Source organism: Daucus carota, chromosome 2 (assembly GCF_001625215.2).
Source record: "Daucus carota subsp. sativus chromosome 2, DH1 v3.0, whole genome shotgun sequence".
Lineage (NCBI taxonomy): Eukaryota > Viridiplantae > Streptophyta > Magnoliopsida > Apiales > Apiaceae > Daucus > Daucus carota.
In genome coordinates, this window is record NC_030382.2 from 39,591,562 (window position 1) to 39,610,730 (window position 19,169).

The 19,169-nt window shown below is 37.5% G+C and overlaps 3 protein-coding genes and 1 long non-coding RNA gene across 4 annotated transcripts; 3 read left to right on the forward strand and 1 right to left on the reverse strand.

Annotated features, from left to right (window-relative positions):
• The first annotated feature begins 3,837 nt into the window (after window positions 1–3,837).
• On the forward strand, window positions 3,838–6,398 carry LOC135150535 (protein MAIN-LIKE 1-like). Its single transcript, XM_064086886.1, has 3 exons — window positions 3,838–4,730; window positions 4,832–5,315; window positions 5,468–6,398. Exons 1-3 carry the CDS (start codon window positions 3,838–3,840, stop codon window positions 6,296–6,298), a joined length of 2,208 nt encoding a protein of 735 aa, XP_063942956.1. The 3' UTR covers window positions 6,299–6,398.
• A 468-nt stretch (window positions 6,399–6,866) lies between these two features.
• Window positions 6,867–9,185, forward strand: LOC135150536 (uncharacterized). Its single transcript, XM_064086887.1, has 3 exons — window positions 6,867–6,872; window positions 6,989–7,888; window positions 8,013–9,185. The coding sequence occupies exons 1-3, from the start codon at window positions 6,867–6,869 to the stop codon at window positions 9,183–9,185; spliced, it is 2,079 nt and encodes a 692-aa protein (XP_063942957.1).
• A 4,879-nt stretch (window positions 9,186–14,064) lies between these two features.
• On the forward strand, window positions 14,065–15,064 carry LOC135150323 (uncharacterized). Its single transcript, XR_010288658.1, has 3 exons — window positions 14,065–14,168; window positions 14,692–14,860; window positions 14,962–15,064. It is a non-coding gene; the product is annotated as an uncharacterized LOC135150323 (long non-coding RNA).
• Window positions 15,065–16,233: 1,169 nt separating this feature from the next.
• Window positions 16,234–18,025, reverse strand: LOC108208262 (uncharacterized). The gene is made up of 3 exons (XM_017378780.2): window positions 17,658–18,025; window positions 17,077–17,471; window positions 16,234–16,975 (listed from the first exon to the last, which is right to left on the reverse strand). Exons 1-3 carry the CDS (start codon window positions 17,820–17,822, stop codon window positions 16,537–16,539), a joined length of 999 nt encoding a protein of 332 aa, XP_017234269.1. The 5' UTR covers window positions 17,823–18,025; the 3' UTR covers window positions 16,234–16,536.
• Window positions 18,026–19,169: the final 1,144 nt, after the last annotated feature.

A 19,169-nucleotide genomic window follows, 5' to 3' on the forward strand; every position in this document is an offset into this window, starting at 1 on the left:
CATTGCATTCATCTTTAGTTAACTCAACTAAGTTTGTAGTGAATACCTGACTACTGCTTCCAGTGTTTTCTTCTTGATCTGTGGAGTTGGCCATTAGAGCTAGATTGACAAACTCCTCCTCTTCATCAGAATCATCTCCAGCTTCCCAATCATCCTTTGTGATGAATGCTCTTTCCTTTTGTTTGAGAAGTTCATAATATTTCTTTTTGTAGTCAATGTTTTCACTTGACTTTTTCTCAACTTTAGGCTTTCTGCACTCATTTGCAAAGTGACCTGCATTCCCACAGTTGAAGCACTTGAATTTTGATCTGTCTACCATGCTTCTATCAGACTTGGGATTGCCTTTAAAAGATTTTGCAGAATTAAAATTCTTCTTGAATTTTAGTTTGGAGAATCTTCTTGACAGGAAGGCTAGATGTTCATCAATTCCATCACTTTCTTCACCAGAATCAGCTACTTCTTTCTCCTTTCTTCTTCCTTTGCTTGACTCTGAGCTCTCCTCTTTGACCAACTTCTCAGTTTCTTCAACTTGAGACTTTCCCTTGTCCTTGACAGTATCCTCCAGAGATGCAACTAGAGCCACAGATGAATGCCCTTTCTTTTGGCTTTTCTCAATTTCTTCATCTTGCTCCATTTCAAGCTCATAAGTTTTTAAGGTTCCATACAGTCTCTCTAGAGTATAGTCTTTAAACTCTTGTGTATTTCTGAGAGAGACTGTCATGGGCTTCCATTCTTTAGGAAGAGCTCTTAAGAATTTCAAGTTTGAATCTTTAACTTGATATACTCTTCCAAAGAGCTTTAGACCATTTAACAGTTTTTGAAATCTGTTAAATGTATCACTCAAACTTTCACCAGCCTTGAAATGGAATGACTCATATTGTTGAATCAGAAGCTGCATCTTGTTCTCTCTCACTTGCTCATTCCCTTCACAGATGGTCCTGATGGTGTCCCAAACTTCTTTGGCACTTGTGCAGCTGATAACACTATCAATCATTTCTTGATCCAAACCATTGAACAGAAGATTCATGGTTTTCTTGTCCTTGTGCACTTCTTCAGTATCTTCTTGAGAATATTCATGGATAGGTTTTGGAATCATCTTACCTACCATGTCTTCACCATCAGCTCCAATACTTGTGCAGACCTTCATGGGGACATGAGGTCCTTTTTCAATACAATTCACATAGCTTTCATCAATGGACAACAGATGCAGATGCATTCTCACTTTCCAGTGAAAATAGTTGTCTTTGTCAAGTACAGGAATCTTCACTCCAGCATCCTTCTTTCCCATCTTTCTCTAGCAGTGTTGATCTTTTTCCCTGTTTGTTGGGAACCTCGCTCTGATACCAATTGTTATTTTACACCAACTATGAGAAAGATTGTAGAAGGGGGGGGGTTGAATACAATCTTTTACAAATTTAAAAGATTCAAGAACAATACACTAAGAACACAATACACAGAAAAACACCAAGTATTAAAAATACGGGTGGATTGAATGATCCACCCGTGAGATTTTATATAGAAGAATCTGTGGATTGTTTTACAATTCGCACAGCTGCTGGTTCATCACTCAAACAAGTTCTAACTCTCAGATTTTTCTCTCAAGTAATTTGAACAAGTTCAACTGATGCTACTAACTTGGTTATATACTCCAAGTTTTACAAAGCTTTTAGCTAGATTACAAAATGCACTCTAATCTAAAAACAATGCTGCACAACTTTGTCTTATGCATGCTTTCTGAGATGTCTTCATCTTTGACCATCATCTTGATTTGATCCAGATTGCACTGCATGAGATAAGTATGTTTCTGCTTCTTCTTTATTTTCCTAATTAGGCTTCCATGTCTATTTTAGTGTAATTCGATCCATGTGATTTGTCAGACTTAAGCTCTAGTCACTTTCAACTGCTCTTTGCTTCATCAGTTGAAGGTTCTGGTTGCTTTCAACTGCTATTGACTTTATCAGTTGAATGCCTGGCTCATCAGTTGAATGAATTACAAACTCCATCAGTTGAATGCTGTTCCAGTCTCATCAGTTGAATTCCTCAGCATTATCCGTTGAATACTTTGTCTTCAGTTGAATGCTTGATTTTCATCAGTTGAAACATCATCCAGTCTTTATCAGTTGAACAGTTACATCTCATCAGTTGAATATCCTTCACTTAGATAAAATTACATGGCATTGGATATTTACAATTAGCCATCCTATTCTACCCATCCGTTGATAATTCCCAAAGACAAGAAATGTAACAATTACAACTGAAATTTGATAAAGATTCTAAGTAAGACATGTTACAAAAATGTTTATGTTATCATCAAAAATTATTGATTCCTAACAGTGTTCGATGAATTGTCTGTGTTAATATATGGACTGAATTTGGGCGAATACTTGCAGAGTCTGTGTTTTGATTGTTGATCGAGTTTTCACCATCTTTGAGACTCAGACATTACCTGAACTAATTCTCTTTCTCTTTATTTGTTGATTAAGTGAAGATTCCTAGGAGTCCACTAAGTAGTATGAGTGTATGACCTTAACTGTTGCGGACATAAATAAAGTCCCTGTTTGGTGATTACTAGTTCTTAGCGGATTGAATTAATTGTTTTAACTAACTAATTGTCTGTGTTAATATATGGACTGAATTTGGGCGAATACTTGCAGAGTCTGTGTTTTGATTGTTGATCGAGTTTTCACCATCTTTGAGACTCAGACATTACCTGAACTAATTCTCTTTCTATTTATTTGTTGATTAAGTGAAGATTCCTAGGAGTCCACTAAGTAGTATGAGTGTATGACCTTAACTGTTGCGGACATAAATAAAGTCCCTGTTTGGTGATTACTAGTTCTTAGCGGATTGAATTAATAGGAATCTGTAGTCCTCTTCCTTCTCAGTGTTTCTACCATTTTGTTGGTGTGAAGAACACAGTCTTGGCTGGCGGATGTGTATGTTAAACCCTTGTTGCTCCGTTTCTATAAACCGTCGTTGCTCCTGTCCTGTCTTTGTAATTGTGGACTCTGAAAAAATTAGAAATCAATTACAGAAGATACAAAAAATAAAAAGTATCGTGACAAAACAATGACAAAAAATAGAGCAAGTATCAACTATCGATGATAATTTGCCCGTGACACATAAATTATTAAATTATATATAGGCGTATATAATATGTGTACTGAAGATAATTGTATATGTATTTAAATTTCAAAAGTAAGATTTCATTATTTAATACTAATTACGTTTTTATATTTTTATAAAAAGGTAATTAGTATCTACTTATATTTCGTATATAATAAGTCCGATAGTGTTCTATCTACTTATATTTCGTATATAATAAGCCAACATGTACCAGGCTACCACATTCAAGCAACGCTTACTTAATTAGGTCCAACTGCTTTAAAATGGCATCATGAGCATTCTGGTTCTGCAGAGTAGTGATAGTTGGCAGTAGCCAGACTACAGAGCATAATGCATCTGTTTTTGTACCGAAATTTGTTGCTACAATGAGAAATATTAGGAGCTGCAAAAGCAGCTGTTATTGAAGAATAGAGAAAATGCAGTTATTGTTAGTTTTAGGCGTGTAGTATAATGTTGCTTAAGTTCCAGAATGAGTAGTGGAATGATATAATTGTTTCGTGTGATTTTATGAATCACGACTATATTTCTGATTGCTGATTTAACATTAAGAAGAATAACTAGTTGCTTTACTTGTGCATTTGTCTAATTAAATAGTTAATTAACGAGTTGTTTCACTAATATTCAAACACACACACTCAACCAAATTATAGTTCTCATTTCAACATTAACTAGTTGCTTTATTTTAATTAGTTTCTCTTTAAGGTTAGTATGATGTGTGCTGACTTTGTATATCCTTGTTTTTGTTCACAGGCTATTATTAGAGACCAGGGACCTCGTGATCCTAGCCTTCTTCACATACAGGCCAGTCATAGGTCTCGTTCTGTCTGGAGAACTGATGCTGCACCCTTGCAGTATTTCAGGCGTCGTGATGCCAACCAGTCTGATTTGAACATTGATGTTCGATTGATCCCCATTCTGCAGGCAGCTGGTTTTTATGGGGTAGCTCGGGTATCCACTCTTCAGCTTGATTGGAGTTTGCTTGGTGCTTTGGTAGAGAGATGGCGACCAGAGACACATTCATTCCACCTGCCGATGGGAGAGTGTACTATTACACTGCAGGATGTTGGTGTCTTGCTCGGGTTACCCATTGACGGAGAGCCCGTTATGTGTCCTGTAGGCCCTCCACCTGGACAGAGATGGGAGACCATCGTTGGTGAGATATTTGGACAGATTCCTCCACCCGAGGCTTTCAATAACTCGAGGCTACGGCTCACATGGATAGAGAGTCTCACTCCAGCGAGATTACATGATGATGCAGGCGTTGAGGAGATCAGGCTTCACGCCAAGTGTTACTTGCTACAGTTGTTTGGGGGGTCACTGTTCACCGACCATTCTGGTGGACTTATACACTCCTCGTGGGTTCATTTTGTTCGTGACCTGAAGGCGCTCGGAGGCTATGCATGGGGTCCAGCTGTTCTAGCTCGTCTATACAGGGAGCTTTGCAATGGTTGCAAAGCGAGTATTAAGGAGGTAGCTGGATGCCTTCTCTTACTGCAGATATGGGCATGGGAGAGGTTGCCCACTCTTGCCCCTGTTCGGACCACTGTTCCATTAGAGGATGTTGTTTTTTGGGAGCATCAGCTTCCAGGACCACATGGAGCCAGGTACATAGTAGCTGTGTTTTTACTGGTTTGTACATTTCAAGTTGTGAATTGTCTTTTTAAATTGACTAATGTGTTCTTTTGTATTCCTATGATGTCTATAGGTGGCTTGTTGGACATTCATTCGTTGAGAGTGATGGAAGCACTGTGACTACGTCTCGGGCGGCATTGGATGCGCTTGCTCCACATGAGTTTATTTGGGAGCCTTATGCTGAGATTCTTGATACACTGCGAGACTATTGTTTAGCCGGCCGTCATCTCTGGCGCTTTCGCGGCCCCATGATATGTGTTTACATAGTCGAGCCACATCAGCCGGACAGAGTTGCTAGACAGTTTGGCATGATACAGCGTATTCCGGATCAGCCACACTACTCCCACGAGCATCACGTTATGACGCTGAGGGACCAGAAGGTCTTGGATTATGCAGTCGTACATCAGCCGAGTATGACACACTGGCAGCATCGTCTGGAGCATATTTGGACTGATGACCTGATTGATGGTCATGCTACAGTCCCAGAGTACATGGATTGGTACTTGCCTCGGACTGTGAGGTTCATTAGTCAGTTGGGTGCACTGCATACCCACCTGGTAAGTATTTTTTGACTATTATATCTGCACTTTTTGTGATATGTGTCGTGTGTTTTCGTTATCTGTAGTTGGGGTATTAGTTGTATTAGTCGTCATGCTTTATTTGATGGGTTCTAGTAGTTGATATTGCATTTGTATTCGTTGTATTTCAGGGAGTTGTGCTAGAGACTATAGCAGCCAGGACAGCAGACGTCCTCCCGGATATGTCCCAACTAGCCACTCAGAGTCTGCACCATCTCCGAGATCGGAATGCATACAAGTTTGATCCACGTCAAGTTGAGGAGCAGGATGCTAGACAGGACGGGGGAGGGGAGGATGCAGGTGATAGAGGAGGCCGTGGTGGTGGCAGGAGAGGCCGTGGTGGTGCCGGGAGAGGCCGTGCTCGTGGCAGAGGAGGCCGTGCTCATGGCAATGGAGGCCGAGGCGGTGGACGATTAGTTGATGAGCCGGATGATGATGCTGATCATGCGGATCATTTAGGTACAGGCGAGGATCGAGGCCCAGAGTCTTCTGCTACTGCTGCTACAGCTACTATTGCTGATGCTTCTGATGCTGCTGCCACAGCTACTGCTACTATAGCCGAGGCTTCTACTCCCCCTGCTGCTGCTGCCGCTGCAGCTACTACTACCGGTGTCGGTGACTGGTGGCCTAGTGTTTCTCTAGGCCTAAGTTTGCCTTCACAGCCAGTACCTGAGCAGCAGACTTCTCAGATGCCAGATACCAGTACAGAGCAGCCTCCTCCTGTTGTGCAGCGTCAGCACAGGATTCGGCCTTGGCATGGTACACCAGAGGTACCCCCTTTTGACTTGGGCAGCTCTTCACAGTCTACACAGTCTACGCAGCCTAGTCAGCCTGCTACGTCTACGCAGCCTAGTCAGCCTGCTACGCAGCCTAGTGTACCCCCTTTTGACGTCTTTTATGTTCGCCGGTCAAAGAGGGCTAAGAAGGTTCCTGACTGTGGTACTGGTTCACATAGGGGATGATGATATTTGTAGGTTTTTGATGACATTCTAGTTATAGGATGCTGAACTTGTGATATATGATAGCACGGATCTTGTAAATATTTTAATTTCATGTCGTATGTTTCTGTTTTAGTATAGCGTTAATGTTTTAATAATTAAATTGGCCGACGTTTAGGGTTTAGGATTGAGGGTGTAGGGCCGGTAGGCCCTAGGGCCGGTAGGCCCTACTCCCTCGAGCCTAAACCCTAATTAAGCGAGGCTGAAGGGCCGAAGGCCCTGAAGCCGAGACGCCGGCGGAATGATAATTTTATAACCGTTAACATTTAGGATTTAGGTTTGGGTTTTAGAAAGATTAATTCATACTGTATATAAATTGGCCGACGGTTAGGGTTTAGGATTGAGGGTGTAGGGCCGGTAGGCCCTACTCCCTCGAGCCTAAACCCTAATTAAGCGAGGCTGAAGGGCCGAAGGCCCTGAAGCCGAGACGCCGGCGGAATGATACTTTTATAACCGTTAACATTTAGGGTTTCTGGTTCCGGTTCGGGTTCGGGTTCGAAAGCTGGGAATACGGTTGTTGGATGGATATACAATGACGGTAATATTATCGAATCTCAATTAGAAGGTTTTATTTATGATAAACCTGTTTCAAAGCATGTTAGGCTAGATTTGTCTATGAATTATGCTAATTTATGTGCTTTGTTACATTCCAAGTTGAAGATTGATAGTAGTAGTAGGTTGAGGATATTTTATAGGTCTAAAAATCCCGATAATTTGAAATTCGGGATTATACCTATTGAGGATGATGATGATGTAGAATTAATGTTTGGTGTTGTGGTGTCAAAAGGGATGCCATTTTTTGTTGAACTTTATGTAGAGAAATTGTCTTGTGATGGAAATTTGGTAAGGAGTAGTTCGAGTGTGGGGGAGAAGAGTAGTGGGCGTGGTTCGGGGGGTAGTCATTTTAGACATGATCAGGATGTGGGTGATAGCTATATGTCTGTTGATACTTCCCATTTAGAGAGGATGACCTCATTCGACGATGTCGAGGTTGAAAATAATGAGGTCCCGTTGGAGTTAAAGGAGGGAAGGTTATTTAGCACGAAAGAGGATTTGATGCATGTGGTGAAGCAATACCACATTCAGAATCACTTAGAGATTGGAGTGATACGATCAGATCCGAGTAGTTGGTATGTTGCTTGCAAGTATAGAAATGATGGTTGTATTTGGAAGTTGAAAGCTAGAAAGAGGACTTCACATGGTAAATTTCAAATCATGGAGAGTGTAGGACCACATAGTTGCCTGAGCACTACCATCACACGAGACCATCCCAACTTGACAGCCTCGGAGATTGCTGGAGTGATTAAATCTCAAATTGTTGCTGATCTGACAATTAAGGAGAAGGTGTTGTTAGCCACTGCTAAAGATAAGTTTGGATATGAGCCGGGCCGAAAGAAGATTAGGAATGCAAAGAAGATTGCAATGGAGGATATTCATGGCTCGTGGGAAGGATCATACGAGGACTTGCCACATTTGATGGAAGCTCTTCAGTCCTTCAATGTGGGCACGAAGGTGGAGTGGTGCTTTAGGGAGGATGATGCAGAGCAACTAGAGGTATGTTCTATCACCGTGTAATTTAATTCATTTTCATTAAGTATTTGGACGCCGTTATTCATTTTCTAATGTAATGTTTGTTATTTATTTGGAACAGGAAGTGACATTTCTGAGATTGTTCTAGGCTTTTAAGCCATGCATTGATGGCTTCGAGTATTGCAGACCCGTCATACTGATAGACGGGACTCATTTGTATGGACCATATCCGGGTGTTCTTCTGAGTGCAACAGTTGTAGATGGGTTTAGTCACATTCTACCATTGGCGTTTGCTATAGTGGAGTCGGAGAACAACTCTAGCTGGGATTGGTTCATGGATAGGTTGAGGAGCTTGGTGGTTGGTCGGAGGCACGGGATATGTATCATTTCTGATAAACATTTAGGGATCATGGCAGCTATGCAAAAGGAGGGATGGTGTGAGCCACTTAATCATCATCGGTACTGTGTGAGACATTTTGCCACAAACTTTGTCACCAAATTCAAGAAAGCTGGATTGAAGGATAGATTGGTTGAGTTGGCATATCAGGTCCAGCCTAAGAAATTTGAACTACTATGGGGTGAGTTGTTGGCACTAGAGCCTCGAGCACTTGCATGGTTTGAGGACAAACCAGTAAGGAACTGGTCACTGGCACATGACTACGAGCATCATCGTTTTGGCATCATGACTACCAACCATGCTGAGAGTTGGAACAAAGCAATTGTCGATGCTCGGAGGCTCCCGCTTACTTCATTGGTGCGAGTACTATTCCATAAGACGGTTGAGTACTTTGATCAACGTCGCCTTGAGATTGCAACACAAGTATCGAAAGGTCAAATTTTCACCAAATATGCATCCCATCTCTTGAACCGTGCTGTAAGACGTTCCACGGGTCATAGTGTGAAGATATTTGATCGGGGGACTTGGTTATTCCAAGTAGTTACAAGGAAGGATGGGTTGAAAAGGGGAAACACACACACGGTTCGTCTTATGGAGTCTAGTTGTACTTGTGGAAAATTTCAAGCTTATAGAATCCCTTGCTCCCATGTAATTGCATGTTGTTCACATGTGAGGATGGATTTCCATGGGTTTGTTGGTGATTGGTATAAGTTAGAGAACCAGTCGAAGATTTATAATGGTATCTTTGAGCCAATTCCAAACAAGGGTGATCCTCGATATCCTACCGAGCTTGCTTTCCCGAGAGTTGTGCATGACCCCGATATGGAGAAGAAGAAGGGCCGAAGAAAATCAACGAGGTACAAGAACGAGATGGATTTCCAGAGCCGGGGAAAGCATGGAGGGACTTCATCGAGAGATAGTTGATTCTCTAGTTGTTTTTATTGTTGTAGTACTATGGTTCAAGTACAATTTGATATAGTTGTTTGAATTTGGACGCTATTGTATGAATGATTTATGATATAAATCGAATTTTATTTTGTTATGAATTAGTTGAGATTGTTTATGCAATTTACATTGAATTTGGTAGTTTAAAAGTTTTGGTTTTTAAGTTGTTTGCGGTGTGAATTGGTTTTTAAGGTTGGCATGGCAGAAGGTTCTGGCTACTGCCTTTGGCAGAAGGAATAATGCAAAACGCTACTCCTAGTAGCGTTTGGTTTAATTCTTACAGGCAAAACGCTTTTCTAAGTAGCGTTTTACAGTTAAAAAAAATTTAATAGCTTAAAACGCTATACTTGTTAGCGTTTTACAAACTTAAACGTAATTTGATCTAGCGTTTTATTTTTTTAAACTTTACTGTTAGTATTAAGCAAAATAATTTACATTAAAAGGAAGACGCTACTGACAGTAGCGTTTAAAAGTATTTAAAAATTTGTTCTTTCCTTTAAACGCTATTTAACGTAGCATTTTCTAACTTTTTTAAAAAAAATTACAGGAGACGCTACACGATGTAGCGTTTTGGTTTAAAAAACTAAGACGCTACTTCGCAAACGTCTCTAATGGTCAGTGAGGGCCAATATTCGGGTATTTTGTTATTTGGGGCATTTTCACCTAAAATCTGGTTATTTGGGGCCGAAACCCGTTTATATCAGCTAATTTTAAAAAATTTCAGATAATTTAAAAATCATAAAGTTTTTAATAATATATAACAAATGCCAAAAACAGTAGCTCAATTACTGATACGACGATATACAACATTTACTTGCATACTTCCTGTCAACTTAAAACAAAAAAAAAAGTGTCATGTGTTATATATAATATGGTAGAAAGATAATTCCTACCTAAAAATATTTCATATTTAAATAATACAATTTTAATAAGCATATATGAGAAATTACGTATTCATGATGCCTCAAGTATTTGACCATATGAGAGGGTTAGATACACATATGATTATTTTGTAGTATACTATGTTATGTGCAATTTAAAACGCTACTTGTCTTTCAACATCTTGTAGTTATAGAACATCAAATTGTTCTAGTATAACATATCTATTTGCTTTTCATATTCACATGAAGGTGCACATGTAAGATAAGTCGCATGTGTATGATTAATGTGCATCTATCACAAAAAACATTCGAATCATTACCTATCACATCCTTGTTATCTTTGGTTTCTTCTTCTCTGTCATCTTCATCTGGTGTTTGTTTAGCAGTCTTCTTTATTTTAGGAGTTTTTCCTTACTCTGGACCCTTAAAATTTAGTTAATTAATTTTGATTTATTAAACTTGTTAATTAATCTTGGTAATTGGTTAATTAGATTAAAATTCACAATTAAGTTTTATAATTTTAAAAACTAGTTTTTAAAGACATACTCACTAATCTCGAAATCAATTTGTTCTATTCCGCCTAGATTTAATTAAGGTTTGCGAAAATTATTAATAATCTCTGTGGATCGATATCTCAATTACTAAAACAACGATTGTGCGCTTGCAATTAAAAGGTATAATTTTCTGCACATCACAGATTTATCAATTGAAAAAAATTTCAAGCAAATTACTTATCTGCAAAACAGATAATGCAAATTGTTAAGTGCAAATAATATGAATGATCATAATATGATATTTATAACACTTCATTAAAATAAATATAAAACACACAATATCGTAAAAAAAACTAAAATTTAGATGATCGACAATTCAAAAAAAATAATATACATAAATAGAAATTAAAATTAGTTTTAAATGCACATGAACTCGAGTGTAGGAATCTAATCAGAATCGAAAACAATATCTTCTTTTCCAAAATACGTCAAACGAACAACACGAAAAAAATTATATGATATGATGAGTGACCCCAAAAAACGATAATGATAATTACCGTTGCATTTTCTCTTACGTGGGAATAAATTTCAAATTAATTGGTGTGTTTGAATTGAATGATCTCTGTATTTTCATATTTTTATGTGAAGATATATATCATGTTTGTTTACAAGTTTTTGATTTGTAAAATGCTAGATACCCAAAATGTATTCCCAAATCTACTTGGCAATGCATGATCGATTTAACTCATACTAATAAATAATAATATGACCTATTGTATGCACATCAATCACCCAATTCAAATTAATCATCTATTGCCCCGTTTCACGTAACTCTCCCAAAACCCTACCTTTCTCTCGTGCGCCTCTTTCTTTTCTTGCTCGGCAGCCGGGGGCTTCTACCGGATCTCAACCGGTGGAAAGCCCCAAAATCTTTTATTTTTTTTGTTTGTTCTTCCTTTTTTCAATAAAATTTGTTTTAAAGTTTTATTCTTAAGTTTTGGTTTTAGTTTGTGTTTTCGGATCTAAGGATTCAAAACCTTTTCCGATTTGACCTTCTTTCTCTTAGATCTCAATTCCATTGAGCTACGGATTTCTCGTTCTTCCCAGTGATTTTGTTCTCGACAGTGGTCGGAGTTATCTTGTTTTTGTGGGTTTGTTCCCAGATCTAAGGATTGTTTTGATTTAGCTAGTATTTCAATTACGCATTTGCAAAATTAAGGTTGCTAGGTTGTGGTTTTGGTTTTTGTTGTCTCACCGTTTGTGTGAGTTTTGTTATTTTCTCACTATTTGTGTGAGTATGATGTTTGATTTAGTAATGAAAGTTGTTCGGGAATTGCATTCTCAGTCGATAGCTCAAACTGGTTATGACGGAAACGAAAGTGACGAAGCATGTGTATATATCATCTTCAACAAATCACATGATTTTATCTCCAAGAAGAATGGATTGATTGGTGATTGTTTCTGTATTTTGTTTGTTCGACGCGACTGTTTATATAGATGTCGTATGGCCTTTTATTATTGAATGAACTCATTTATTCAAAAAAAAATTAACTATCTATTTGCCACCTTATTTGGAGAAAAATATTTAGGAACATAATTTGGGCTGAGTAGCACTACTCTTTTGATTTTCTCACCATTTTTTTCGTTTTGGTGAGTGTAGCTACTTTTGGGATTTTTGACCGGATGAGTTGAGGCCCGTATCTTTTTTATTGCTTGAGCGCAAAATAAATTTTTTATAGTTTTAAATTTTGGCCCAAACACACATGAGTATTTATATTTTTTTATTCTAGCCTTACCCGCCTGCATAAAAAATGTATAAAAATCTAGCTTAATTCATATTAATAAGAGACAACAAGAGAAAAATTCGGCAAAATACGCCATCTCGCACTGACCTAGGAAGGGAACTCCTTATCACCTTCAACATTGTCATCAGACTTTTTATGTACACAACTATAATAAACTCATAAGATGTAACATCTTATGATAGATGTAATATATAGGGGACCAAAACTCATACTTTCAGAACTTTGACAGCATTATTACTCATATTGATAATAAGCTTCAAGCAAGGATACGCTCTTAGTCTAGTCATAGTAATCCTACTAGGGTAAAATATTTGGGGATTGCCACCCAGCTGCACAATCAAAAACACCACATGAAATCAATGAACTCAAAATCGAAAACATCTGCTTTTTCAAAACACGTCAAACGACAACACTGATCAAATTGTATGATAATCAGAGTGACATAAAATTGAAACAGACTGAAATCAGAAAACACCTTCAAATTCAAACTCAAATCAGTATCTGTGCAGATCTCTACGGAAGTGAGTATCTCTACAGATCTAAATGAACACTTTCACATTCAAACTAAAATTAGTGTATGTACAGATCTCTACCGAAGTGAAAAAACTCAATGAACTTCAAATTAAACTTCTCCATCAATGAAGGTGATAATCGTGATGACATGGAATCTAAATTCTCTGTAGTATGTATACAAACCACGATTTAACACGAACATAGATTCAAACCGAAACTTAATCAAAATAAAAAAATGAAACGAATGCCGGAATTGAAATAGCATCTTATTGTTTGAATCATTAGATCGTTAAAAAGTAACGGCATATAGAGAAAAAAATGACATTACTATCACTTGTCCAAAATTTTACTTTTTAAATTGAAGAGTAAAAATATCTTTTAATGTTTTTAAAAATAGGGAACTCATTGACTAAATTTTTTGACGAGGATGATTAGACGGATTTATGGTGTTGTATATGATATGTATTATTGATTGGTGTGACAAGAAAATACTCATTTTCATGTCGCGTTGAAACGTGTGTTGCCGTCAGAAAATGTGTAACAACTCTTTCAAAATTAAATATTATTTACATTCTATACACATTTCAAGAATATTTACGAGAGTATATTCATTCATTATTAAAAATACACCTATTCAAGTGATATTCCGGTCACATTAACGATACAAAAAATGATAATTATGTCATAAACTCGGTCCATAGACTTTCAAATCGCTTAATAATTATATAGAATTTTTTTTCTCAGAGCCCAGGGCGGAGCTAGGATATAATTTTTGTCTGTGCTAGTTTACGAAAACAATTTGAACTTAGTTTCTGTAAACTAACAATACTATAATAACAATAAAAATTTATCTCACAGCAATGATTATGAAAACAAAACACGATAAAACACCTGTGTTATAATAAAAAGAAACAGAGTAAAATAAGTTTGAATATATTATAAACCGTAAACCTAAATTGCAAGAATAAAAATTATAAATTAAGAAAAATATAAATTAATTTTGTATACTTTTTTTTCCCTCTCCTTCAAACCTAACTAGAGGCCTGATTTTACATCTGTTTTCCTCTTGACTCAAGGTTTAACCGAAAAAATTACAATATTTGAGATTAGTAATATTAAAATTTGGAGAAACTATTTTTTGCCATGGGCTGGAGCCCACCATGACAAAAAATTCAACCATTCTTCGGCAGCCCTCACAACTCACATCACGAACGCACCATGTTGAAGACATGTATTTCATCACAAGTGATAAGTTTCTTCCGTTAAATTGTAAGCCTAAACTTACTAGCATTCGATTGTTGAATAATAACACTCCTTTTAAAAGTTGCTCAATTTCATCATCTAATAATCTTTGTAACAACCTTGTTGTTGATCGTCGATCAACCTCATGTAGTCGTTCATATCCAATCTGCAACCTTTTCAACGACATTCGAAACAATTTTGAACCCATGCAAATAGTTTCCAGAATGTTGGTGTCATCAGCACTAGTCCTTGTAGTCATGACAGTGGCTCTGTTCTGTACACAAGTCCCTGCAAGTGCATCTTCATATGGTATAATGGGAGGTGGTTCTGATGGATCATCTAAGTCTTCGTCACGTAGTTATTATAGATATGTTGATAGTTCAAGGTGCAATTCTGGAACACGAGTTAAGAAGCCTTGTAGTATTTGTGATTGTCATAAAGAAAAGAATCAAGGCAAGCCTAAGAGTTGCACTGAGTGCAGTTGCTATGAAGAAAAGGAGTGTAGAAGTGGAGAGGTTTCGAGTTGGAGTTGCAATTGTGATTATCACAGGCCTTGTGGTTGTACTTGCCATGTTTCGGAGAAAACAATAGCAGGGCCACTCTTTATCATTTTTTGTGTTAGTGCAGTAATTTATGTGGTTGTCGAGGAAGATAAAATTGCTAACAATGGGCCACCATTCGGGGTGGACAACAGATGGGGAAGTGTGATCATGGTTCAGGTTAGTTACATTTTTTGAAGAGTACTAATGATATTCTGTCTGATCTTGAGTATACGGATAGTTTAGTTTTGGTTTGTGCTGCTTATGTGACTGTGTTTAAGGTTGCAATTTTGGACAAGAAAAGGGTGTTGCAGAGGAAGCTTAACAGAATTGCTGGGACTGCGGATACAGAGACCAAAAGCAGTTTGAATTGTGTATTGAAAGGTACACCTCTTTTTCAAGGCTTGAATCTGCTTTTCCTTTATGAAAATCATCATCCAACACTTGTGACTTTCTGGTGCTCCTATGATTTTAATTTTGCAGAAGTGGTGAAATCTCTTTATGAGCATCAGGATCAGTGCCGTTATGCTTATCTATATGTAAGTTGATGTATTTTATATCCTTTATTTTCTGCAATTCACAGCTTGATGCTACATTTTGTGGACCAGATCAAGAGGTACATTCCATATTTTCCCTTGATGACCATAATGTTCATTCATATTATAATGGCCATTATCTTGGCCTTCTGCAAGTTAAATATCTCGCCACAACCTTGTTTCTAGTTCCGGTTTAAATTAAAGAGGAGAGCCAGTCAATTGTTTGTAGTTCTCATGAAGAAACAATATAAGGATAGTCGTTTATTGTTGCCATTATTACCATCTAAAGTTTCTTTCCCAATGCCTCAAGGAGCATAACAGCAGATTGAAAGTTGGTTCGGTTTTTGCAGACGTTTATATCCCTCCATAATGCACAAGACACTACCATTCCTGGCCTAGTTCCTGATATTTGTACTTACAGGTAATTATAGCATGACTTATAGTCTTATACTTCTCATCAGGATGATCAACTTTTTCAAATGCTCGGATCAATTGTGCAGGCAATGTACAATCATCTGGAGAAGTCAAGCCGACCATGTTTTAGAGGAATGCTGGAGATGGAAGCTGGAAAATTTGACAAAAATAACGAGACATTTGTGAATGTAGATGGTGTCAGATACAGAAAGGAGTCTGCTGGGGAGTTTAAAAGCATCGACAATGAGTATTCAGTGGTAATGACTAGTCGCTTCTCTGTACATGAAATGCCAGTATGCTACTATACGTGGTTTCGCTGTCTATCCTAATTAATAGCGTTTGGTGGCTAAACGGTTGTGTTACTGTAAATCTGGTTGTCCAGGTAACATTGTTAGTGCTTGTCCATGGTGAATACTTGATTCCATCGCTGAAGGGAAATACAACACATGTGAAGAAAGTTGAGGTGAAAAATGCACTGGAAACGATCCACTCGATCCCAAGGAGCGATTTAGAGGTAAGTTTAGTTAGTCTGCAATGAACATTTCTCATACTCTACTGTCATAACTCATAACATATATTTTGTTTGAGTGAATCAATAGGCTGTCAAGGTTTTATGGACCCCTCAAAGGGAGAACGACGTTGTATCTGAGCAAGAAGTTTGTAGAGATTTCGGGCTTCTCATGAGACCAATTGATACAATGTGTTAATTACAAGATACAATATATAGCCCTCCTCTGGAACTCTGAAAGTAAGCAATGTATGCTAGAAACTCTAATACATCAAGCTAATATTGACAATTGAAGTACATTTCGACTCTTTGAGCACCCCGAATACATGCACAACTCTCCTCTCTTTGCGCCCTTAGCTATAAAATTATAGTCTTTATGTGAGTACTGTTTGATTTCATCACCCTCCTAAAGCACTCTTGAGTGCTTGTCGCTGATCATCTGTCAATTCCGTAGGAAACTTGACTTCAAACTTGATCCTTAGATCTCCCCTCTTTCCAGGCTCTTTTGCAATTGGCATTCCTTCCTGTGGAATCACATGCTCATAATCCGGGTGTACAATTTCAGTAACAGTGACTGGCAAATCACGCCCATCCAGTGTCGTGATATTTAGTGTTGGCCCTCCTATTGCCTCGGCTAGTGTCACTCTTTGGTTAATAATGAGGTCATTGCCGTCTCTCTTGTACACGCTGTGAGGTTTCTCATCAATCACAAACACAAGGTCTGCAGGGAGCTGGTGATGCTGCTCATTCCCTTTATCTGGGAAAGTAATTTTTGTTCCCTTCTTCCACCCGGGTTTTATATCAATTGACAGAACTTCTGATTCTGGCCTTACCCGCCTGCATCAAAAACGTATAACAAATCTAGCTTAATTCACATTAAAAAGAGACAACAAAAGAAAATTGAGAAGTAAACAGAAGATTATCAGAATGATTCATACCCACTGGCATCAACCACAGTTCTTGAAATCTTCATTTTTCTAGTTGATCCAGAGTAAATTTCCTCCAGGGTGCATGGCAATTTGCTCTCCACAGGTGGTGGTTTCTTGGGCGTTTGAGGTCCGGCTCCATCACTATATGTTCGATACATATTGTCTCCCCCACCAAAACCCCTATACCCCCCTCCATCCGTTGAGTACCTCGTTGATCTCCCAACTCCTGCTGCCCCAAATTCAAAAGGACTACTTCCAAAGAATTCTGCAAAAATATCTTCAGCATTTCGCGGATTAAATGCATTTGGGAATCCGCCAGTGCTACTAGAGCCTGCTGGCATGTCTTTTAGACCTTCCTCACCATGCTGATCATATGTTGCTCTCTTTTGCGGATCACTAAGGACCTGGAAAATTTGTATGCAATGTACCAGAGTTATCCACATTTTCAATTTTTTTAAGATCATCAGACATAAAGAAAATTTCAATTTCAATTTCAATACTGCCTCCATTGTGATCAAGGGTTTGAATCAAAATACAATATTTCGTGGAAAAGAAATAAAAGCATGAACAGAATGATTAATGATAATTACTTCATAAGCCTCGGAGATTTGCTTAAATTTGGCTTCAGCTTCTTTCTTGTCTGTAGGATTCTTATCAGGATGCCATCTCATTGCCAATTTCCGGTAAGCTTTCTTGAGATCATCTTCGGTTGCATTCCTCTCTACATTCAGGACTTCATAATAATCCACCCCCATCCTCTTCAATCTCTCCGCTAATATTTGTATAAAATTCAATATTAACACACACAAAATGACAGGGGAAGATAATTATGATTAATTAACAAACACTCTTAGATTATGTAGCTTTAATGCATGTTCATCAGATTTCTGGAGAAAGATGGGAATCTTTTTTCTCTCTTTATCTCTTTCTCAGGCTCTGTCCTTGTCCTACAAAACCCAAATATAGAAATTCTTGATATAGCTCCAAATGAAAACAGATAAGCTCTTGTAATTTCATCCCTATATATCATGTGTGTTTAAATATTGCATGTTTCAATAAAAAAAATAATAATAATAATAATTGGGTTTCCAAAGTCAAACTATTGAATTTATATAATCATATTCATTTTACTAAAATTTTAACGAGGTTTGATTTTGACCACTATAAAATTTTGTATATAAAAACATGCAGCGGATACCAACTTTATCGCATAATCAAAAATATTATTTATAAACCGTGTTATTCTAAATCAAACTTTTCCGGCGCCGGTGTAATATATATGCCTCTCTGATATGAAATACACATGCATCTACCAAGTCTTTTGACAGTATTCACGACATGATGAACATTAGACAATATCAGATAATTGCAGGATGGCTATCGAATTAGTCTGAGTGGAATGTTTAAGAAGTTGAGGTTTTTAAGCAACTGCAGAGTAGGACTTGTCTTGGTAGAATGATTGAAGCTGAGGGGCTCTTTAAACAATAGAGTTTTCCGAAAAAACCTGCATAATAATGTCTCATAATATCAGCTCTGCATGTATGGAAAACATTATTTAGTTTAAAGTTTTAAGATATAATATTTCATTATGTATTGAGACCCATATTTTATAGCAATATATTTTTTTAAACTACATAGCTTTGCTACATTACGAATTCTCTAATTATTTTGATAAATACTAGAGACAATTATGAAAGCGTTCGAAGTGATTTTGTGATAAAAACAAACGGTTGATTTTTGAGAAGTAAAGATATATGAACAGTAATTTGAGTAAAATGATATATATTTGATTTAGAATGATTTAAATAAATCACGAGACGAGTGAGACAAATGAGATATTTTAATAAAAAAATGAGTTTAATATAAAACTCAAATTTTTTCGAACTCAGACATGTGTTTTAAAAAAGGAGTCGAAGAGATGAGGAGAGCTTGATTCTTACATTTTTTTTTTGGAACTCGGCATGTATTTTAAATAGAGGACCGAGAGAGTTTGATTCTTACAGAATTATTGCAAGACAAGATGTACACGTGAAAGACTGAAAGTTGATCACAAGCTTCACAGGAAGAGGCATTGCCCTTGTTTAAAAGTAAAGTAAGTCTGA

Bases quoted from the DNA above. Each gene is read 5' to 3' on its own strand.
- LOC135150535 (XM_064086886.1), top strand. From the start codon at position 3,838: ATGTGTGCTGACTTTGTATATCCTTGTTTTTGTTCACAGGCTATTATT. The intron at 4,731-4,831 runs GTACATAGTAGC...TGATGTCTATAG, and splicing joins CCAGGACCACATGGAGCCAG to GTGGCTTGTTGGACATTCAT. The intron at 5,316-5,467 runs GTAAGTATTTTT...GTTGTATTTCAG, and splicing joins GTGCACTGCATACCCACCTG to GGAGTTGTGCTAGAGACTAT.
- LOC135150536 (XM_064086887.1), top strand. The intron at 7,889-8,012 runs GTATGTTCTATC...AGATTGTTCTAG, and splicing joins ATGATGCAGAGCAACTAGAG to GCTTTTAAGCCATGCATTGA.
- LOC108208262 (XM_017378780.2), bottom strand. From the start codon at position 17,822: ATGGGGGTGGATTATTATGAAGTCCTGAATGTAGAGAGGAATGCAACC. The intron at 17,472-17,657 runs GTAATTATCATT...CAAATTTTCCAG, and splicing joins AAATCTCCGAGGCTTATGAA to GTCCTTAGTGATCCGCAAAA. The intron at 16,976-17,076 runs GTATGAATCATT...TTTTTGATGCAG, and splicing joins ACTGTGGTTGATGCCAGTGG to GCGGGTAAGGCCAGAATCAG.